Source organism: Andrena cerasifolii, chromosome 7, assembly GCF_050908995.1.
Source record: "Andrena cerasifolii isolate SP2316 chromosome 7, iyAndCera1_principal, whole genome shotgun sequence".
Classification (NCBI taxonomy): Eukaryota; Metazoa; Arthropoda; class Insecta; order Hymenoptera; family Andrenidae; genus Andrena; species Andrena cerasifolii.
In genome coordinates, this window is record NC_135124.1 from 3,217,312 (window position 1) to 3,238,799 (window position 21,488).

General features: G+C 39.1%; 1 protein-coding gene and 1 long non-coding RNA gene across 10 annotated transcripts in view; one reads left to right on the forward strand and one right to left on the reverse strand.

Moving 5' to 3' along the window:
• Nucleotides 1-21,488, forward strand: part of LOC143371707 (uncharacterized) — a 78,348-nt gene that overhangs the window by 29,690 nt on the left and 27,170 nt on the right. The gene's annotated exons all lie outside the window — the stretch shown is intronic.
• LOC143371624 (aminopeptidase A) overlaps nt 8,384-21,488 on the reverse strand; it is a 28,280-nt gene continuing 15,175 nt past the window's right edge. For 8 of the 9 annotated variants that reach the window (XM_076817010.1, XM_076817008.1, XM_076817009.1 and 5 more), the window contains 14 exons: nt 20,905-21,319; nt 18,967-19,114; nt 18,508-18,778; nt 16,074-16,244; nt 15,898-15,995; nt 13,388-13,522; nt 12,999-13,297; nt 12,788-12,873; nt 12,527-12,654; nt 12,203-12,406; nt 12,002-12,081; nt 11,763-11,911; nt 11,078-11,210; nt 8,384-9,518 (listed from right to left, as the gene is read on the reverse strand). In XM_076817010.1, coding sequence (XP_076673125.1) covers nt 9,143-9,518; nt 11,078-11,210; nt 11,763-11,911; nt 12,002-12,081; nt 12,203-12,406; nt 12,527-12,654; nt 12,788-12,873; nt 12,999-13,297; nt 13,388-13,522; nt 15,898-15,995; nt 16,074-16,244; nt 18,508-18,778; nt 18,967-19,114; nt 20,905-21,319 — 2,693 coding nt within the window. In that variant the 3' untranslated portion in view covers nt 8,384-9,142. Of the gene's footprint in view, nt 9,519-11,077; nt 11,211-11,762; nt 11,912-12,001; nt 12,082-12,202; nt 12,407-12,526; nt 12,655-12,787; nt 12,874-12,998; nt 13,298-13,387; nt 13,523-15,897; nt 15,996-16,073; nt 16,245-18,507; nt 18,779-18,966; nt 19,115-20,904; nt 21,320-21,488 lie in introns of those variants that run through there. The other variant, XM_076817017.1, reaches the window with a different exon arrangement.

Below are 21,488 nucleotides of genomic sequence, written 5' to 3' on the forward strand. Positions count from 1 at the left end.
GTAATGGTGAAAAAAACATGCTGTCACGGTGCCCATGATTGGGCTCTTTCTAGTGATCTATAACAAAGAATGAAAAGAGATTCTTTATATGTATGCCTGTGGCTATCGACCCTACCAAAATGATAAAAAAAATATTGAAAATTAAGCAAATGGCGGCGGTTTGAAAATTAAGTTTCGAATTTCGCACAATTTTGCAACTTTAAAGGTCTGTGAAAGTTTAAAAACAAAATATTTTATCATAATTCTGGTAGGGACGATAGCCACATGTGTGCTGATAATATATGCAAAACTTGGACTGAGTTGGTCCAGCCGATCTTGAAATATCATGGTCACCGTTTCGAAAAACATGGTTTCGAGAAAAACGCATTTAAAGTTTTCGGTACAATTTAGACAGAAAGGTGACCTAGGATAGTAGTACTCGGTCTCTTTGTAACCAAATGGTCGATTTTTGTGTTTTAAAAACACAGAAATGCCCCCCCCCCCCCCTGAAAGAACAGTCCGCCGAAACTTTGCCGAAATACACTTGCAGGAACAAAACTGTTATGCGTCGCCTGCCCCGCTCAGTGAGCGCGCCATATACCTACCAATTCTGCACCCTGTAGCTCCGCAAATAATACGAATTGGAAAAAATTCTTTTGCACATGTATTAGCCATATAATGTACCTGTAGAAAATGCAAAAAAAAAATCGATTTTTTTGGCCCATCAGACCAGAATACCCCCTTGAGTCTCTGACATGTGGAGACGCCTTTTGTTGTCGTATATTGTAAAGCAGACTGTGAATTTATTGTTTTGAAGAAAAAAATGGTATCTATTATCCCAAAACAAAATAGCGGACTACTAACCTTCAGAAGAACACATACCTACGGCATTGCGTGTTGTTTCATTTTCGACCGGGATCTAACAGAGCAACAGCGACAACAAAAACAATGCGATATCTACGGGGACGTTTTGAAGGTCAGTAAGTGCTAACGTTGGTTGGTTCAGAAAATTTGCAAGCCCTGATTTTGTCTTATCTGATATCGTTCGACTGCACTGGCATAATTCATTTTGAGTTGCTAAAATCAAGTCAAACAATTAAAATGGTTACATAAACAATTGTTGAAAAACCGGCCGACTATGGACAACAGAAAACGAGCCATACAATCCAAGGAAAAATAAAGTTTCACCGCATCCATCAATTTCAATCAGTTGTTTAAATCCGTGGAACATTCCCTCAGCAATAAACAGTTTCGAAATGTCAGTGAAGTTCAAGTTCACCTCGAATCATATTTTTCATCACAGCCAGCACATTTTTATAAGGGAGGAATTTAAAAATTACAGCAGAGATGGATAAAGGTAATAATGGCGAAGAATGTAATTGTTTAAAAAATAATAAAAAAACAACTTGGACGCACATGTGTATCTCACTTTGAAATAATTGATTATTTATGGGTACCCCTAATATATCTAATATATAAGTTGAAAAGAATTTTGAAGTCAAAATTATTATCTTTGCACGATACCGCGAGAAAAATTCACATTCATTAATTCATTTTTCTAAGAATTCTCACGCTGTTTATATTCTATTTCCAGTGTCCTTAATGAGTTTCTGTTGAACATCTTATCATCGAGCTTATTGTTTGCGACTTTCCGCAAGAAAAACATGAGAAAAAACAGGAACAAAGGGGAACAGATGGTTTTAGATGATTAAAATAAAAGCATACTCAGAACCAGGGCCGGCGCAAGGATGGTTGGCGCCCTTACGCAAGAAAATTTTTGGCGCCCCCAAATTTTTGCACCTTTTTTCTATTTAATATGTTTTGTCTTTACGAGGTACAATAAAAAAATTACATTTACATTTTGTTTACGTGGGAGTTGGATTCCTTTATTATTAAGTGTGCGATATAGTTTTTTAGCGCCCCCTTCGGCTGGGGCGCATAACTTGCAGAACTTATTATAAAAGTTTCACAGTATTTCTTTCTGTTCGCATTTTATTGTACACGTTCTTTATGTAACCAAGAAAGGATACATCATAAGAGTTCTTAACAAATTATATTCCACCAAGCTATGCACAAGGAGACACCAACAAATCTGAATGTTGATAATCGTTTAACAATATACATTCCACGTCTCCAAATGTCTCGTCATGCGATTCTCACGCAAAAAGCACGTATGCGTAACGTCTTATAGTTTAAACAATAACACGCTTAGCTCCATCGTTACTATCCGTGACCTAGGAGTCATTTTGAACCCCCCTCTATCTTTTCACGAACACTAGATACCACTCTGTGAAAAACGTTGCATCTAGAATCAGTGATGCCAGAATCGTGGGACGCGGGACCAAATGCTTACCCCCACTATGACCTACCGTCGACCCCCACTTTCTTCCCATCGCACTGCACACAAGCATAACCCTACCCATGTACGCGTGCGCTGCCTGTTGGGCTGTCGAGTACACGGACAGGAGTAGGGATATGCTTGTGTGCAGTGCGATGGGAAGAAAGTGGGGGACGACGGTAGGTCATAGTGGGGGTAAGCATTTGGTCCCGCGTCCCACGATTCTGGCATCACTGTCTAGAATGCTGGATTTTATCACGCGGGTATCATCCGACTCTGTTAATCCTGTCACTTTAACTACGTTATATAATGCGCTTGTGGTCCCTCACATGCTGTACGCGTCACCTGTTTGGAATCCGTGCCACAAGAAATACTCGACATCTTTTGAAACCGTACAGCAGACTTTGCGGCTGCTTGCACCCAACATCGGCGTAGATTTTCTCATGACTATGCCGAAATTCTAAAGGCTTGTGGGCTTCTCACGTTGGAGGATCGGATATCATTGTCTGACCTTGCAATCGTATTTAACCTACTAAATGGATATATTGACTCTCCGGACCTTCTGGCGCTTTTGAATTTCCACGTGCCACACTCGGATCGTCACAGCTTTATTATTTGTCCTTCCATAGCACCGGGTTTGGGACGCACAGCCCTGTTAACAGGTTGTGCGGGCTAGCAAACGCCTGTAACAATCGGGTTGATTTCTTCTGCGGTATACTAGGTATACTTAAAAATCATTTGCGCGGTCGGTTGTGCAGAAATTCTCTCATATATGGCCTCTAAAGAAGTATTTCTCCTTTCCACCTGGTCATACGTTACTCCTTGTTAATTTTAATTTTAGCTTTAGTTTTATTTTATTTATTTTTATTTTATTTTTATCTTTAGCTTTAGTTGTTGCTTAAGTTTAAGTTTCAGTTTTAGTCTATATGTAATCCTTCTGTTCGAGTTCTTATCATTGTAAACTAAGGGCACGATACCCGTGAAATAATAAATATAATAATAATAATAATATTAATAATAATAATAATAATAATAATAATAATAATAATAATAATAATGATAATGATAATAATAATAATATAGACCAATGTCTTTTAAAAATAGAATTCTGCAATGTTACACAGAATAAATAAAATAATTTCCTTTAACTTCTTAAATTCTGTTTTACTTACATTAATTTATTATTTAAGCGTAATTCACAATAGAAGAAATTTCTGTTTATTATATTCCACTGTTTTGCTGACATGATCTACAATGAAAAATTTAAATGTATATATTTCAATTAAGGGACTTATCGTCATAGAAAATATATACAATTCTAAACGTCCGTGACTTTTCAAGAAAGATGAAGATTTTTCTACGGAGGTAACTAAATCTCGTGGAATCGAACTTCCATATTTGTACAGTCAGTGAATTGGAATCCCTTGAACCGACCACGCACGCTCGCTCACACACACGTGCCCACGAAGGCCCGGCTTCTTCGCGGCGCGTACGTGGGCGGTTCGAAAGATTGAAATTCACTGGCTGTAAATGCAAGTCCTCTGAACCATGAACAAAAAAAGAATAGATCGCCAAAACCGCGTCTTTCCACTTTAGGCAAGAAACGGTAGCGAGGCAATGCCTATTCATTCGCTCATTGCCTGACCTCAGTTTCAGTAAAACGAACGAAAATAGCTAGGATTATGTCGTAAAAATAAGTGGCTGAATGATTGGTCACGTGGCGTAGCACGAAATTGGACCAGAACACCTCTGAATTGGGTCTGTCGAGTGTCCGTGAAGACTCGACAAATATCTACACTTGTGTGGGATAACCAACTTTCTTTTAACATTTTCTAAGTCACTGAGAGATATTTCTGATAACGGCTATCTAGCAAATTTGTTCAAAATAAATTACTCATCAACATACTGTCCATTCTGAGGTTCAAATTTGTAAACAGGTTGGCTTATTCAGCCTGTTACTAAGGTCTGTGCTTATCCTTTCCTCACCAAATACCTAATTTATACATAGTATATAAAACCGAGAAAACTGCACATGAAAGTAGCATTTAAAATTTCATTCAGAGAAAATCCATACTTCTTTAAATGATTTTATTCAGCATCGATTCTCTGTTTGTTTGTTTCTTGTATGTTTGGTTCAAATCTAGAAACTCAATTTTAGCCCTCTTCTACCAATCCAGTTGTCTTGAAACTTTGCAAGCGTGCGTAGTTTGGATGACAATAGAATATTTTTAAAAAACATTAAACCCGAGGGGGGGGGGATTATCCAGTCATCAATAAATATAACCCATAACCACAAATCAAATCAACTTGAATCAGCCAAGCATCGTTAGCTATAAGCAACGCGATTACCAAACATAAAAAAAAATCGAAATAAATAAATCCACAAACACTAAAAAGTATAAAATAAAAAATATATAAAAAAAATTATGTTAAACAGTTTTATTTAAAATGTATTAAAATCTAAAAAATAATCGTTTTCTTATACTACAATTTTGATGGGGTTTTTTCACTTCAATTTCGTGTATGTTTGTATGCGTGCTTCAAATCTAGAAACTCAATTTTAACCCACTTCAAACTATCCAATCGACTTGAAACTTTGCAGGCGTACGTAGTTTGGATGACAATACCAAATTATGAAAAGAAACGATCTTATTCAGCTCAGATCCTCTCTGTTTGTTTGTTTCAAATCTGGAAACTCAATTTTAACGCGTTGAACGCCACGCTAATTTTATATGGATTGCCCGTGCCGCCGACATGAATTTGTTGTTATGCGATACATATTATGTTGATATGTTATCTACAACAGATAAGTTAAGGCATATATTCATATTAATTAATGAATTTATCTTACTAGGGGTCATCGGTGATCCCCGTAATCACAGACGAGGTGTAGGACAGACCTATCAACCAATGCATTTTTCTGTCACCGGTTTGGGAGGTCCTAGAACCCCCTTACCATTTTTGTGTCGCATGCAACGTTACCGATGAAGCCTGGAAACAGATTGTAACGCTACGCGTGGTAGGAATTAGAATTCAAGAAGTGTAAAGTTAGGTCATTCGAAACCCGCGATTTACAAATGACTCTGTTAGCGTAACAATTTAAAGATCGTTTTATAAATGTCTTCCGTGCAACGACCGAGAAAGAAGAATCACAACAAAACAAAAAAACATACGCCTTTTAACCTTGCTGTCCCATTCAGGTTTATTTAACGCAACACAAATTTATTTAACATACAAATTTATATAAACAACAACATTATTTGTGGAAGACATGCTTTCATGATGTAACGTGGAATACCTTGCCAAGGACGAACAGAGTTCAAAACCATCGAAGAAATCGACGAAATGAAATAAATCATGCAAAATCATCGAAGAAATGCATGAAATTTTACAAGCAAATTTTAAATCTTGTAAAAGATGGTTCAAAAATGTACTTATGTACATTTATATAATTTGCCCCCTCCAAGAATGGCTCCTGAATCCGCCTCTGCAGATGGCTCGGCAACTTCGGGAGGGGGAGCGGGGTGGGGGGGGGGGTGGACGCGGGTTGAAACCCTAACCATGTCCCCAGCAAGTCCAGGAAGTCCAGTAGGTCCAGGTGGCTCGGCAGCTCCAGGTTCCCCGGAAGTCCTCCAAGCTCGGAGGACCGACGACCTGTGATGCCAGATCGGGGACGGGTTCCCTCGAGAATTTCCCCCACCTCGCGCACACTACGCCGGAGCTGCGTGTCCGTGAGTTGGACTCCGAAGCGCCGAGCTCACGGACACGCTGCTCCGGCGTAGTATGCGCGAGGTGGGGGAAATTCTCGAGGAAACCCGTCCCCGATCTGGCATCACAGCCGACGACGACTGAGTACATGGAGCACCGTGAGCTCCGCACCTAGACTTCGAGAAACGATGTACCCCGATCAAAACAAGGTCGACGGTTAATTACAATTGCGAAATCCAACGAATTCTTCGGCAAAAATAGATTTTCCGCTAAAATATCCATTTCAGTGGCTATTGTTACGACAAATAATGGTAACAACATTTACACTACCCGCCCAGTATAAATTATTATTAACTACGATCGATAGAACTCGAGATATCAAGCAATTAGTAACATTTGGCATCGGATTTGCAAATGATTTTCTATGCCGAATGAATTCTCTTTTATTCTCAATAGTTGCAGGAGTATTTGGAGAAATATGAGTGACACACTTGTTTCTCCCCCTTAGTTACTAACATCGACGAAGTATAGATTAGAGCCACGGTACTCTATGAAACACTTTTTGGCAGGCACAGGCACTGACTCTACAATCGCATTGCACACGATTACAAAAGCACTTCCTGTGTTTAAACGTCCTTCAGTTTCTGAAAAAGTCTTCTAGATAACGGGTATATCTCAATCGAATCCTGTTAAAAGGCCTTCCACATGGTCCAGTAATCGATGAAATTGATGCGTGAATTGAGAAATCATGAGATAATATGCACTATGACGTGCACACACTTCACTGAACCGATGAATTTCTCAGGGCTAGACAAAATTTTATTTCCCAATGCGGGTTTCAAAAGTAACTCGACTTGCAGTTGCATCCATGCACCCCACGACAGTCATGCATCATGCAACTTTCTGTGAGGCTTTTAAGAATTAGATTTTACTGCAAATTTCAGTGTCGGCGATAAACTAATACTAGGGGCAAATAGAATCCAATTATTGTTACTTCACTAGAATGATTAAACACTGCATTAGAAACTTGCAGGAATGTCAGTAACAGCGTGAATTTTTAATACTTTTCGGCGTACGATACGTGAAAGGGTTCTACTACACGCAAAGTACGAATAAACAATGTCATCTTGCAATTTATAGCTTGCACGGGCTTTGAAGAAATACCATTTTTGTGCGCCATAGTGTCTTGATCCTCAAAATGGATTTTCGGAGAGAAATCCACGTGAGTCGTTGACAAACCTAGCCAAAGCATAGCGTAGCACAAGCCTGCCCTCTATGTCAAACTCTCTCTCTAAACAAGTCACGCGTATACAAGTACGCAACGCAACACCTTTTAGCATTAAACACATTTCAGAGTAGTTGCTGAGTTGGACGCTGTTCATGAGCAGATGTCACTACCTTCAGACCTCAAATTATGGGTCGGTAATACAGTTTAGGTGGCGACACGAAAATCCATAAGGTGATAGGGCCGGTATTCATAGTGGCTACTTATTCTTAAGCATTTGGCATCTTTTACTGGCTACTAGGTTAGTAGAGGATGCCGCGACTCAGTTCGGTTCGTTACACGGGCCAAAGCACGCGACGATGCGTCGACCGTTTACCTTAGGGCTCTCCAAGGTCGCTCCCGCGGGAGCTTGGGGTTCTCCCACTCTCGTCCGCGTTGTCAGGGATACCGCGCGACTCTTCTAACCGCGAAGACGCTAGCTGGACTAGCCTGTCATGGCAGCCTTCTTAGCATCGCGCGGTTTCCTTGACAACGGAACGCACGCTGCGCCAGAGGAAGATTGGAAGGGGAAGAAGGCGCGTGAGGGGCCCCTACGCTGGCGAGCCCTGGTTTACCTTGTTTGAACGACGGAACCGCGGAGTTTGAATTCCGTGGCAACATACACATAGTTTATTGCGGGGATATATTATTCTCTACGTCTTTTTGCGTCGTAGAAATTTGTACAAAACTGTTTACATCTCTTTGGGATAAAGGACTGTCACGAGAATGGCCATTTTTAAAAGGAAGGCTCGTACGTAACAAAACACCGTTAGAAACGTCTCACAGTGGTGTGGAATCGTAGAAAGGTGATTAAATTCAATTTTTCAATCTCTTTGGAAATCCTTGACGTTTTAGCCGTAGATTCGTACATCCATAGACTGTTATATAACTAGTTTTACTTTTCTTGTACAAATTGTGATTGTACAGATAACACGACTGTTTACTTCGGCTAAAATGTTTACTTTGGATTAATCAATCTATACAAATTGATCCAATTTTCTGGCAGGAAGAACAATTGCGGTGATCTACTGACGTTGGATTCATAGAACACTTTTGCTGCATCGACTTTGCTTGTAAAGCCGAGGAAGAAAGTCTTTTGCTTTGTAACATTTTATTTCGCGTAGAAATTACAAAACTCCATGTAACGAGGACCACAAGCGGCTCGTATAAAAATAAATCTTCTGTATAAATGCATTCGTTACGTGTACGTAAGTGTATGTATATGTAAACATGTGTTTCTATAGAATAGATGAGGTGAAACATTAATCTCGCATGTTACGAGTCACACATTTGATGCACCTCGATGAATTCATACTTTGTTTTAAGCGAAACAATAATCACTAGAGCAATGAATATTTCTTGAGTTATCCATTATGCTCCCACTTATGCTCCCACTTATGCCCCCACAAAAAGAATTCTCGTGTTTGATCCTTCCTCTTCGGCGAACATATCTAATTGTAAGACAAATGCTGTAAGGTTGCCTACATTGAAAAATTGTTTAAAATATGACGTTTCGCAAAAGCAAAATTTCACTGTCGTGGAATTCTGATACTACTGCATTACTTCAAAAATGAAGATATTACAGTTTCTGAACAACAGTAATAAATGTTGATGTAAGAATTTTCCTTAAGAAGCACACCAGTTTCCATTCGACTCTAGGCCCCTAGAATTAAGTTCATCCCGATCCACAAAATTTTTTGAAGACATCGAATTCGCTGTCGAATGCTGTACAAGAATATAGCTCTGCAACATTCCAATCCTTGTTTTGGACAAATCCTTCCAGGCGGATCTTCTTTCTAGAGTATCTAGAATCTAGATCGACAGCATCACGTGTATATACATTCTTCAGCCTCTCAATTAGTTTTCACGTGAACGTTCAACCAGCTCTCTAGCTGGCCACTATTTTTGGCCAGCCATTTGATATTGTTCGATACTGTTTCCAGCGCTTTGGCACGATTCATCGCACCAGCACCTGCATCTGGGTACTTGGCGAAGAAGGACTTAATCTCGTTTAATTTCGCCTCTGTGGCGAAAGTCTTCGTAATTCCAGGGATCAAGGCGCCTAGATTTCGATCATTCAAAGTATATCGACTAATAAGGAGCTCCCAGTTAGAACGTACCCAGTCCCACACCAGGGGAGTTCCCACGGGATTTCCGGAAATAGTCGACAGACAGCCGAAGAAATCCTGGGCGCGAACGTAATTCTCATCCGTAGCTGTTATAATGAACCTGTAGCAGAATAAATGATTTTTTTTTATTTATACGGGGCAAAGCCTGTAGTACATATCACCAAAACGAAAAAGAGCAATTAGATTAGCTGCAGGTAAAGTACATAATAAGATTTATTTCGGTTTATGTATAAAAAATGCAGAAGACCAACATCGTCATTAGCCAGCTGCGAAAATGCTTTCAAGTTTTTATTCTACTGAGAATATAGAAAGAGAAATTAGAGAATAATTAATGAAAAAAGTAGAATCTTCACATTGGGATTTGAATCACGGTGAAATGAATTCTCGCCGGAGAGCGCCGGGTATGCTTGTGTGGTGCGGTACAGGCGCTAGGAGGGGGTACGCTTGGTCATAGAGTGGGGGTAGCGTCCGTGGGCGAAAACTCACGGTTCTGGCATCACTGGATGTGAGTTTGGGGATGTTCAAAATGAGACTGCGGTTATAAGCATCGCGCGATGAGGTCAATATCGCTATTGTTGTCAAAGTCATCATTCTGAACTACATTTCCCTCTAAACTTTTTGGTGCTCGGCTTTAGTTTACGAGATTTTCGCAAAAAACTTTAGTTAACACTAGGAACCCTACCGAATTTAACTGTTAACTTCCGAAACCGAGATGGTGATTGGTGATTGATTCCGGAACGTAAAAGGGGATTATATCTTGCCCCATCGCCTCCGGCGTAACCGTAATCCCTCCCTCGGGGCCGGTCACGCTTTTTGGAGTACTGTGCGGGGCAGATGGATTGGCATAAAGATCAAGGAGGAAAAGAAGAGAGGATGGATGTATGTGCGTGCGCGTGTTTCGTCTTGGGACTGTCAGCCAGACTCTCATCAGTAGAGCAATAGTTGACGGCCCCTGCTCTAGACACACAGGAATTAAGAAGAAATAAACTTGGAACTTGTATATATATGAACGAGAGTGGCTGATAGGACTTGCAAGAAGAATAGTCCTCTAGCGGCGCCGGCGGAGACTAACCGGCGTGACCCATGTGGTGGGGCCGGGACGTCACATAACGCATATTCAAATCGGTTCGCTACCTTTACGCGCCCGCAAGCGGGCGCACGCCCCCCCGCCCGTCTAGCCTTAACCAATACTAATAGCGTCGGCTGTGAAACAGTCGACGGCGACGAGAAGATGGTTGTGTTAGTAACGTCTGTATAGGCAGATTTCAATGTCAATTATGCCAAGTTTTTTCCGAATATCTCGTAAACCAAAGCCGAGCGCCAAAAAGTTTAGAGGGAAATGTTGTTGAGAATGATGAACTTGACAACATATGTGAAGCTCAAAGTCATCGGAGAATCCTTCCCTAGAGTAAACATTTACCGAGGTGACAAATACGGACTAGTGTGTCCGTCGTCAACAAAGCTTGGACACTACGCATGATGCGTTTATTCGTGACACACGTTTATTTCGCGCAGATATTGTGTGGAGAAAGAACGGTTCAAAACGAAAGCAGGCGCGTGAGAGGCCCTTACGCTAGACAGCACTGGTTTAGGTTTTGAAGAATGGGTACCGCTTATTTTCAAAAAGTAGAGTTTACTTTATTAAATTGTACAACTCACCTGTTCAAAATCCAGCTGGAGCGTATTCCAGCTAATCCACGCATTAATTTGAGCTTTTCTGTCGAATCAGTTTCAGAAACGAACCTTTGAAACATTATGTTCCACGCCGCTTCGTCGCCAACATGGTGCATTCCTGAAATCATGAAAAGAATGACCGATATTCCTCCAATTACTCCGTCGTTCTACTCAATTTCAAGTTCCTATGTCCTACAAATTTTAAAAGACATGAAGATGACCCTAAAATGTCTTCTGCCCTCTAGCCAGGAAAAAATTGTTACTATCATATCATTCCTTCTTAGAAACCTCGCAACATTTGTATACAACTCTATATGCAACGCATAGTTTAATACTGAAATGAGGTAATCATCTGAGATGTCTCACGCTGTACATGATGTACCTAATACCACAGGGAGCCACAGAAAAAGAGGGTTTCGGATGATGGAACTCGGAACGCAAGATCTGTGGATCCTCTGCGTACTGACCAGCTGCCTAACCAACTCCACCAATGCCGACCCTCCCAGGTCTCTCTGTTCCGGGCTCCCACTTATGGGAATTCCTAATCTCACATTATTATATAATTTACTGATAATAAAGTCTACAGTTCATTACTGAATGAAACTTAGATATTAAAAAAAAGGTGAAACGTCAAACAAGAGTTACATTAGATATACCGCAAAAAATTTACCATAGTAATAAACGAGCGCGCGGATATCTGGATGTAGACGAACATCCTTGGGGTCTTGTATCCAACGTTTAAATATGTTTCCAGCGTCTTCCAAGCATTCGTCGTGTCCCACAGAGCATGCCAATCCAAGGACCGTCGTACGAAGTCTTCTGCATAAGATAAGACGATATACGTACATACACCATGAGGTTTTCTTAAGAAAATATAACACGTATTGCAACAACGTAATGTTTACGTACAAAGTGACACGATCCTCGGTGTTATCCACGGTCCATGCTACTTCATGATAAACGCTGTCCACCACATCTCTGACGTATTTCTAAATAGTGTCATAGAAAACTAATTTAGTTTCTAGCAGATGAATGATTTTATTAATAATTCGATTCTGGAGGGTGGACAAAGAGTGCTAACTTCACAGACCTATCTAAATGTCACTTTACCTTGAACTTTGATGATGAACTGGTCGATGATAATAACGTATCGATGACTGTTAACTTCGACTCCGCTACTTTCCACGGAACAGCGTGATGTTCTTGAGGAAGGTACGCTGTCATATTCATTGCGACTGCATAATCGAGTTCTCCAGCTGCTGCCAAACTGAACGCATCTTCCAAAAGGTGCGCTCTGTCTGAGACTGACAATCTCTGCAAGTTAGATGAAACTTGATTTCATGAAAAACGTGTAATTTATGATTCAAATTGTGTTACACATAGTAAATATTAATACAAGTATACATGCATTATTTATTCACTCGTATCATTTACCTGATGATAATATCGAAGGAGGTGGTTGAGGGTCTCCCACTCTGTCGCTTCATAATTCACCCGATAGTATCCAACTTCATCCGTGTTAAATTTAATCCACTCGATTGTTTCGTTGAACTCAATCACCACTACGATATTCATACACTGATTATAGTCAAGAAATGCATAAATAATACTCAATATTAATAAACTTTTATCGAATATCAGTAAACGATTACAAATAGTGAAATGTCTTAAGTATTAAAAGACACGAATAATTACAGTTTTCTGCATTCTTATCGAACCACAAAAGATTTGACTTGGATGTCCTATTCGTGATGTAAGTGATGGGAATAGTCCATTTGTAACTTTGAAACAAAATACATTAATTAACATTTCGTAAAGTGTAACATATTTGAAATTGATCGCATTAGAATATCATTAAGTGATAAATATATTTACATATTACTAACAGAGTTGTATTAATATTTACCCATATTTGGAGTCCGAAGAATCAAATTGAGCATCAGGATCAGCAAGAAATCGTTTCTGTGTCAATATGTATTTATTGTCAGATTTGTGCACGTTTACCACTGGGAAACCTTTTTGTCTGGTCCACGTATCCATAATGGCAGTCACGTTCAGATGATCTGGCGAGGCTTCTTGCAAGATTTTGAAAAGGTCAGCTGTCTCTGCGTTGTGGAAAATGAATTTATTCAAGTATGTGGAAATGGCTCCGTAGAAGACGTCAGGTCCAATAAAGTTCTCCATCATTCGAATTACCGACGATCCCTGGAGTTTGTTAAAATATGTTGCAACGTACGTCAAAGCATTGCTATTTAAGTGTTACTTTATTACACGAATTAGAGGATAATTAATCACCTTTTTGTAAGATATCTCGTCAAAAATTGCAGTGATTTCATCAGGATTGCTAACAGTTTGCACGATCGGATGAGAACTCAGTTTTGCATCGGTTACGAATACAGAGTGCATTTGATCGATAAGAAATAGGTCCATCTAAAAAAGTATAGGTTACTATCTGTGCATAAATATTTCCACTTCTAATATTGAATTTCCGGTCTGTCATTTTTCAAGAACTATTTATAACACAATTTAATTCATGCGTCCTCAAGTGCCAGGCATAATGCCCGCTAGGGCAGCCAGTAAAGCGGCGAGCAGAGCTGAGGGCAAATACTGACGTCACGAGCAGTGGTAGAGGAGTGGGAAACAGTGAGCGTGACTTGTCGTGACATAGCTACGGGCACAGCGATGTAACCCCTTTCAATGTTAGGTCTGGGTTGCGCTGAGCTCCCACTACTGGAGATCTCCCCCCCCCCCCCTCATCGACTGATCCTGAGTCGTGTGTCACCATTTGCCTCGAGCTCTGGGCCCGCGGGCATCTGGCGGGCATCTGCTGGGCATGTCTGATTTAATCGAAAACAATACTTCAATAATTTCATATTTGACAGCGTAATAAAACACGATTCTGAAATGAACAACCAAACTTCACAATTTTATCCTACTCACTTTATGCATAAAATATACCCGCAAACATGCCTCAAAGAACACCTCTGTTTCAAGGACAAAGTTCTTATTTGCAAACTAATTTCATATAACGTTCATAACGTTAGTTCAAATAGGGCCCCACGCGTTGTATAGGACAAAAAGATGTCAATCAAATTAGCTCAACTTTTGATATGTTGTAGACTTTGGTCTCCTGAACAAAAATTTTCATGTGCCAGACCCCTAAGCCTTCAAGTTTTGGTGTTAGAGCACTTTGAACCCAGTGCAACAGGTCGTCAAGAATTCCTATTATATTGACTTCCAAACATGTATGTATGGATCATATATATATGTGTGTGTTCTAGCTTCTATAGAAAGATGATGTAATTCAACAAAAAGTACACTCTTACAGATCATGTCGGAATGGGTAGATGTTTGTTTGAAAACATTTAACCGCAAACACTTAAGATCTGCTAATACTTCTACCTTCCTTTGTAATTGCTGATCACAGTTTAAACAAATGCGTGTTTCATTGTTTATAATAATAGATGGTAAATTAAATTATTCTCTATAACGTATAGCGCAGGCCTGTCCAGGGATTTGCTCGCTCGTGGTATTTTTGTTAATATCTTGTTAACGATGCTTCGGACAATATTTCAGCTAAGGAAAAAGTTGTTTCAAATCACCCCCTCAGTGACCCCTTTTAAAGAACTCCACCATTTTTAGGACACCCGGTAGACATTAGAAATGAAGTAACTCATTAGCCGGCTTTACACGGCCGCTCCAAACCTTCGGGCTTGGCGCGTTGCTCCGACGTGCCGTGCTGGAACGCGCTCCTGGAGCGTGATGTTCACAGCGCAACACTCTAAACGCGCGCGTCAGATCCGCAGGTTTGGAGCGTCCGCTCCAAATTTGCAAGATTTCGCGTGGAGCGTGGCATGTCCGCCGGGTGGACAGTTCAGTGAAAAGCGCCACGCTACGTCAACTGCATCGCTGACATCGTGCAAGTAAAATGTCTTTCATAAAAAAGCGAAGAACTCGCGCGATCGCGATCGCTTGCATTGTATTGCATGCTTATTGTTGGAATGTGTACAACGATAGACTGTTCCTAGAGTTAGAGTGTCAGGGACTTTAAGGACCCGGTAATTTATGAGTTTCCTTTCTTTCGCTACAGGAGACCCAAAAGAGGGGAAAACGGTCTTCTCGACCCCTGCGCTTCTCAGTCCGAGAAAACCCTCTGAACGGATAACTTGTATCGCGCTAAAGCCAGTATTCTTTCTATTACTTTTAGTTTAAGTTTTATACAGTTCTTATTATTATTATTATACTGACGTTCGACTGTGTAACTTTTATTTTCTTGAATAAATAAACATTATATTCTAACACTTATTTTAAAGTGGAAGAGCAACAACATAAAAGAAGAATATGGGTCAAGAGATGACGTGAAAACAGAGATCGCCTCGGTTTTAGTTTATAGGCAAGGGAAACTTCTGTAAATTGCGACACACGGACAGAAGTAGAAATGCTTGTGTGCAGTGCGATGGGAGGAAATTGAGGGACAACGGTAGGTCCTAGTGGGGGTAAGTTTATCCCACGTCCCACGATTCTGGCATCACTGCGCGCGGGGTCCTTTCTCGGGTATAAGTAGATACTACTATATTCCTTTTAATAATTATAAGATTTACGATTCTTAGCTAAATGACAGTAATTGATGATTGTTGGCACAAAATGAAGTCCCTTCTTCAGAATTGAAGCAAACCAAAAGTTTCATCACACTTGGACACGACGGTTTTTATCTTTATGACAGACAGCATAACCTAATATTTTAAAATCGCTTTGTGTAATGATGTACGACATGAAAACCAATTATGCAATGGGCAAGAACTTACCAACCCCCAATCCGGAAGTATTGCATTCGCGCTTTTATACTGCATGAAGGAAGCGAAGCCCTCGTTGAGCCATAGATCATTCCACCAGGCCATGGTAACTGCGAAACAGAAGAAAGTTTAAAGGAAAAGTCAAAATTCATCTCCTTTTCATTAATCCTGAGAACAATCATGATTACCCAAATTTCCAAACCACATGTGCGCGAACTCGTGACTGATAACAGTGACGATGTCATATGTGTTTGTAGTGGAACTTGTTGTATTGTCGTATAATAGTCTTGCTTCCCTATAAGTGACGAGCCCCCAGTTTTCCATTGCACCAGATACGAAGTCAGGAATAGCCGCCATATCTAAAAATCATTTCAACTTAATTCTAAAAATACAACTCTGTACAAGAACTATTTTATAGGAAAAAAGAATAAAGAGCAAATGAATCAAATGATGAATCTATTTACACGATAATTTCTGAATTTTCTTCGTTGATAGCTAAGGATATTGTAACACGTTCCATGGTTATTGGGTCACCATTGACCCACAATGAAGTTTATAGACGTATTTACGATTTTTATTATTATGGAAAGCGTGATCGTAAAATAATTCGTAAAACTATTAATTGATGTGTAATTAATGTCGGTAGCGTAATTATTATACAAATGATCCACGTAATGTGGCAATATTTTTATCCACGATAGCGCCGCTCACTGTTGGTGTAAAGATACTGATTGTGAGTGCAGTTATACTTAAAATGAATACGTAAAAAATTGTTTACTTTTAGTTTTATTTCCTGAAAATTATTTAATGTTATATAATTTTCAAAAGTTATTGATGATTATTGCAAAGATAGATCTTATGATGATATATCAGATCCAACGAGGGCATACAGCAGTTCCCTCGATAAAAATATTAGTATTCCAGTGTGTATAGTATTTAATAGTATAAAACTGTCACGTCCAGCTACGCGATATTCCGTTTTCACACAGGTGCCTCGCGATTACTAATTTGAGTGGTTAGCGAGTAAATTTTGTATTCCTAGTGGTCATAAATGTAATATTGTCCGTCTGGTATTAATATACATTTTATATTAATTTTCTAAATGCCGATTTCTGGAACGAAATCTTATATCAATGTGTCCAAACAGCTGCAAATATGACTATTTTTTCATTCATATTGCCTTCCTTAATGGAGTCATTACGGAGTTAAAAAGAAAGTGTTTGGAGTAAAATTATATATGAATTATTGTTTGATTATATAGTACATGTATCTTTACATAATATAAAATAAAGTTCCCGGTAGGCGTCTGTCTGTTTGTTCGGGCTATTTAATCTCGTAAACCACTAGATGCATTGCGATGCGGCCCCGACCACTCCATAGAGCATTCTCGAGGAATGCTTCTGAAAATTGTTACTCCTCGGCTTCCTTTATAAAAGGTGCAAACCGCATCACAATCCGTCCAGTGGTTCTCGAGATTAGCCGGAACAAACAGGCACACGCCTACCGAAGACTTTATTTTACACTACATAAATAAATAAATAAATAAATGCTCGAGCGTGAATGCTAGCTTTCATAGAACAGCTAACGGTATGACCCTCATGCATTCCCACCACTCTGCGAGGAACCGTCACGCGTATCTTTCGCTTTTACTCAGCACCATTTAGTAATGTCGAGATGATATATAGCCTAAAATTGTCCCAGATGTTTTCTCTACAAATCTGTGAAAATTGCAGAAAAATTGGTTGAGTAGTTTTCGAGTTTACCGCGTTCAAACAAAATAATAATTTCCGCTTTATATATAGAGAGAAGAGAAGAAAAGAGAAGAGTAGAGAAGAGTAGAGAAGAGAGAAGGGACGAATAAAGATAAAGAAGAGATATTTTATCATTTTCATTTTCTTCAACCTGTCGCGTTTAAGCTCAATTTAAAGTTGATCTCATTCTAATTATTTGAAATTTACACCTTTTTAGAGAATATCGCGCGCACGTGTGTTGTTTCCCAGGCACAGATTAGAGACTTTTCATTTCCCGGCAAGGAAAATCGAATACAACAGAAAAATTATTAAGTAATAATAAACCGATATAGTAGGTGAGTTGCCTTTATTAATATAATTGGGTAAACGAAATTGTAACTGGTCCGCATCGATACCACGTAAATTGTATTTATTTTATTGTTAAAAATTACGTATGCAGAGGTAACGAAGTATCAATACTGGCATTTGTAATAGACCAGTATTCTGGGATCCACCCTTGACTATCCCACCTCTACATCTTCGGCAAAGTCAGAGAAAGAAAAATAATACAGTTAACTGATATAAGATATCTCAGTATTCCTCAGTAATCTAAACTCAGTTCTTAATAAGTACCAGACTAGATATTGATTTTTTCCACAAGTATCATTACAGAAAGAGAACGAACTGTTCAGGACTTAAGTCATAACCACCTGGCTTTTCTTTTATTGATAGCTGCGGATACGATAGATTTTTGTCTACAGCAATTAGAACGATGTATCTAATTACTCTTCCGTAATATGAGATCAGCAGCAATAATAAATAATTACTGATTTTTACATTTCCACTGACAATGGAATTCATATTTCCCCTTATCAAATTATTATAAACTTACCAAGCTTTGGCAATGGGTAATCGATGCCAAAAAGATTGATGTAATACTCGATAATCTTCACCCCTATATCAAGGGCGAAGGAACCCTTCTCTTTCTGGGCTCTCGTAGTGTACACGCTAACCGGAAACTTGCGGCCATTGAGTCCCTTTGCCATGTTGGTGACAGCAACGAAGTCACTAACTATGAAGCAAGTCAGATATGTTGACATTGGCACGCTCTTCGCGAAAGTGACTGTCGTCAATCCAGGTGACGGATCATTTACCTGTGTACTCTATAAATCACAGAACATAATTGATGTATTTAATTATATAAAACTCATACTGTCCGTATAAAAATTGATGAAATAGAATCAGGAAATGAGAATAAAACCTGAGTCTCTACAAAATTCTATTTCAACATTACCTGTTGGGGAATCATGAAATTATAGGAAAAAATAATTCACTTTTGCCATCTTTTTACCTCCACGTTCATGTTGGACAATGCACTGTAACAGTCCCCAGTAGGATGAACAAGCTTCACCGTGAATTCTGCTTTAAACGCTGGCTCGTCGAAACATGGAAATGCTCTTCTGGCATATGTAGGTTCAAATTTCGATGTAGCGATATATCTGTAAAGAAAAAAATTAAAATTATTACGACATTAATAAAAGAAGTGCCCTGCATCATTTTCCTTTAGGTTGTTTATATTATACTCTAATATACACAATCTGTCTGAAAAATAACGGAAATGCTAAGTTGTTAGACCTTGATGTTTAAGCATTTGGTGAATAATTTATCTATGCCCTTTACATACCAATTCGCGTTTATTAATTGCAAATGCATTCGTAACTTCTAAATCTTTATATTCTGCGCTCCAAAATCTAACAAATAGTGACAACTTGTACTTTCGTCTAGCATATTTTATAAATTATGATCAGATGCCTCAGATCAAAACGAAATATAATTCATCTATGCTACTCATATTATTAGATCGCAATTTCGCAAATTCTTTGACACGTACAGACAATTACAACACTCTTTCCAGAGACATTACACAAACTTTTGGCAATCATTGTCATGTTATTGTCCATTTGCTACCCAAAGTTTGCAATGCCACAGTGTAATTTGTCCGTGGATATCTTCACTTTATTACATTTCCTAAGAAAACACATCGTTCCTTAAAAAATCATTTTATTTCACAATTTATTACGTGGTAATCAAACTTAATATGCTTAAAGGCGACAAAACATTCCCATGAACGTAATACAGCAGTGCTTCATAAACTGCACGAGTTCTATCCCTCAGGAAACACATGATCGGAATATCCCCACCTTGAGTTCTATTTCATTCACTGCCTTATTTACTGTGCTCAGCGATGGGTAGGCTCGCATCGCGCGAATAAAGAAGCACTACTATAATTGATTTTAAGCACACATTGCTATTCTAAAATCTGCTGGTAGTCTACTAACAAGGGTGGTGCACGACGTTCGGGGCACCAAGATGGTTCAAATTATGCACACAATTAGTGCACAACTTGAATAATAACATTAAACGCATAAGATGCAGTACTCTATGATTTGCAAGAAAATCGAATTGAAAGTTTTGCCTTTTTCCGTCCCTCGAGTTATGCTTCTACGTAAATACGAAACTGTAATTAAGTTGCAGTGGTAGTTCAACTGGAATTTATATAGTAATTTCCGACATAACTACACATTTGGGCTAATTTTTAATTATACGATTAGTTACTTACAAGGGAAGATCCCGAACCCGGAAATTTAAAAAATTCTAAAACTGAATATGTAGGGGATTTCCCCCTGATTACAATGCGATTTTTGTTTGCTGCCCAAATTCACTTTAAGGGGGTGAAATTAACCCCTGAAAATCCAGCTATTTTCGAATTTGTGTTATAACTCGCGAACTATAAGAACTTTAAGACACCAAATAGTCCTAATTAAAAGAAGTAACTTTTGTCTTGAAACTTTTTTTCTATCTCTTACAGATTGCTAGTTACAAAATAAAATCGGAAAATAGCCGAATTTTCAGGGGTTAATTTCACTTCCTTAGAGTGAATTTGGGCAGCAAACAAAAATTGCGTCGTAATCAGAAGGATATCCCCTACATATTCAGAAAGTTTCAAAATTTGTTGAATTTCCGAGTTCGGGATTTCCCCTTGTTAGATCGGTTTCGTTTTCACGCATTCGCTCACATAGAGGATATGGAAACGACAAACCATTAAACTCGGTTTTCTCACAAAATTTTGAATAGCGTAATCTATGCACTTAAAGTATTATTATGTACAGCGTGCATTAACTACATGCAAGATTTCAACCAAATCAGGTCAGAATTTTCTGCACTCTCCCCTGTAAGAAGAATCAAAGAACAATTGTTACACATTCCTCAGGCAAGAAGAAATACTTACCTAGTTCTATTCTGCGAGTCCTTGTATTTGCTCGAGTAAAAACCAACAATTTTGTCGGGTTGCAACGCACCATTGAACTCGAAGCTCAAGTGGTATAGACCCGAATGAAGTTCATTCGTCGTTGACACTACCAACATTTCATACTTCGGTATCGGTATAGTGTTCAGAATCTGGAATTCGTAGTTCTCTTCGCGATCGTAGGTCTTCAGTGTGGTGGATGTGATGTTTAGGTCCTTTTGATGAAGCGCTATGTAATTCCTTCTGTCGAGAACATCGATCAGAATCATCACTTTACCTTGATAGGTGCCCTTCTCTAGATCTGGATGCAAATAGACATCGTAGTGCAAGGGTTTCACATCCTTTGGTAATCGAAAGGACAAGTCAGGTATCGGTTCTTTGTCCATTATGGTGAGAGCTGGAACCGATAAAAGTGATGGCTGAAAGATCAGTATGTGTTCATTCCACGTATTTCTTTGGTTCGTCTGGGATTTTGATAAAGGTATCTGTATACCGTGATAAGAGTGATAAGGAAAAGATACTGGTAGAATGTCGCTGGGAAGCGATTTAGCGGCAAAAACAAATTA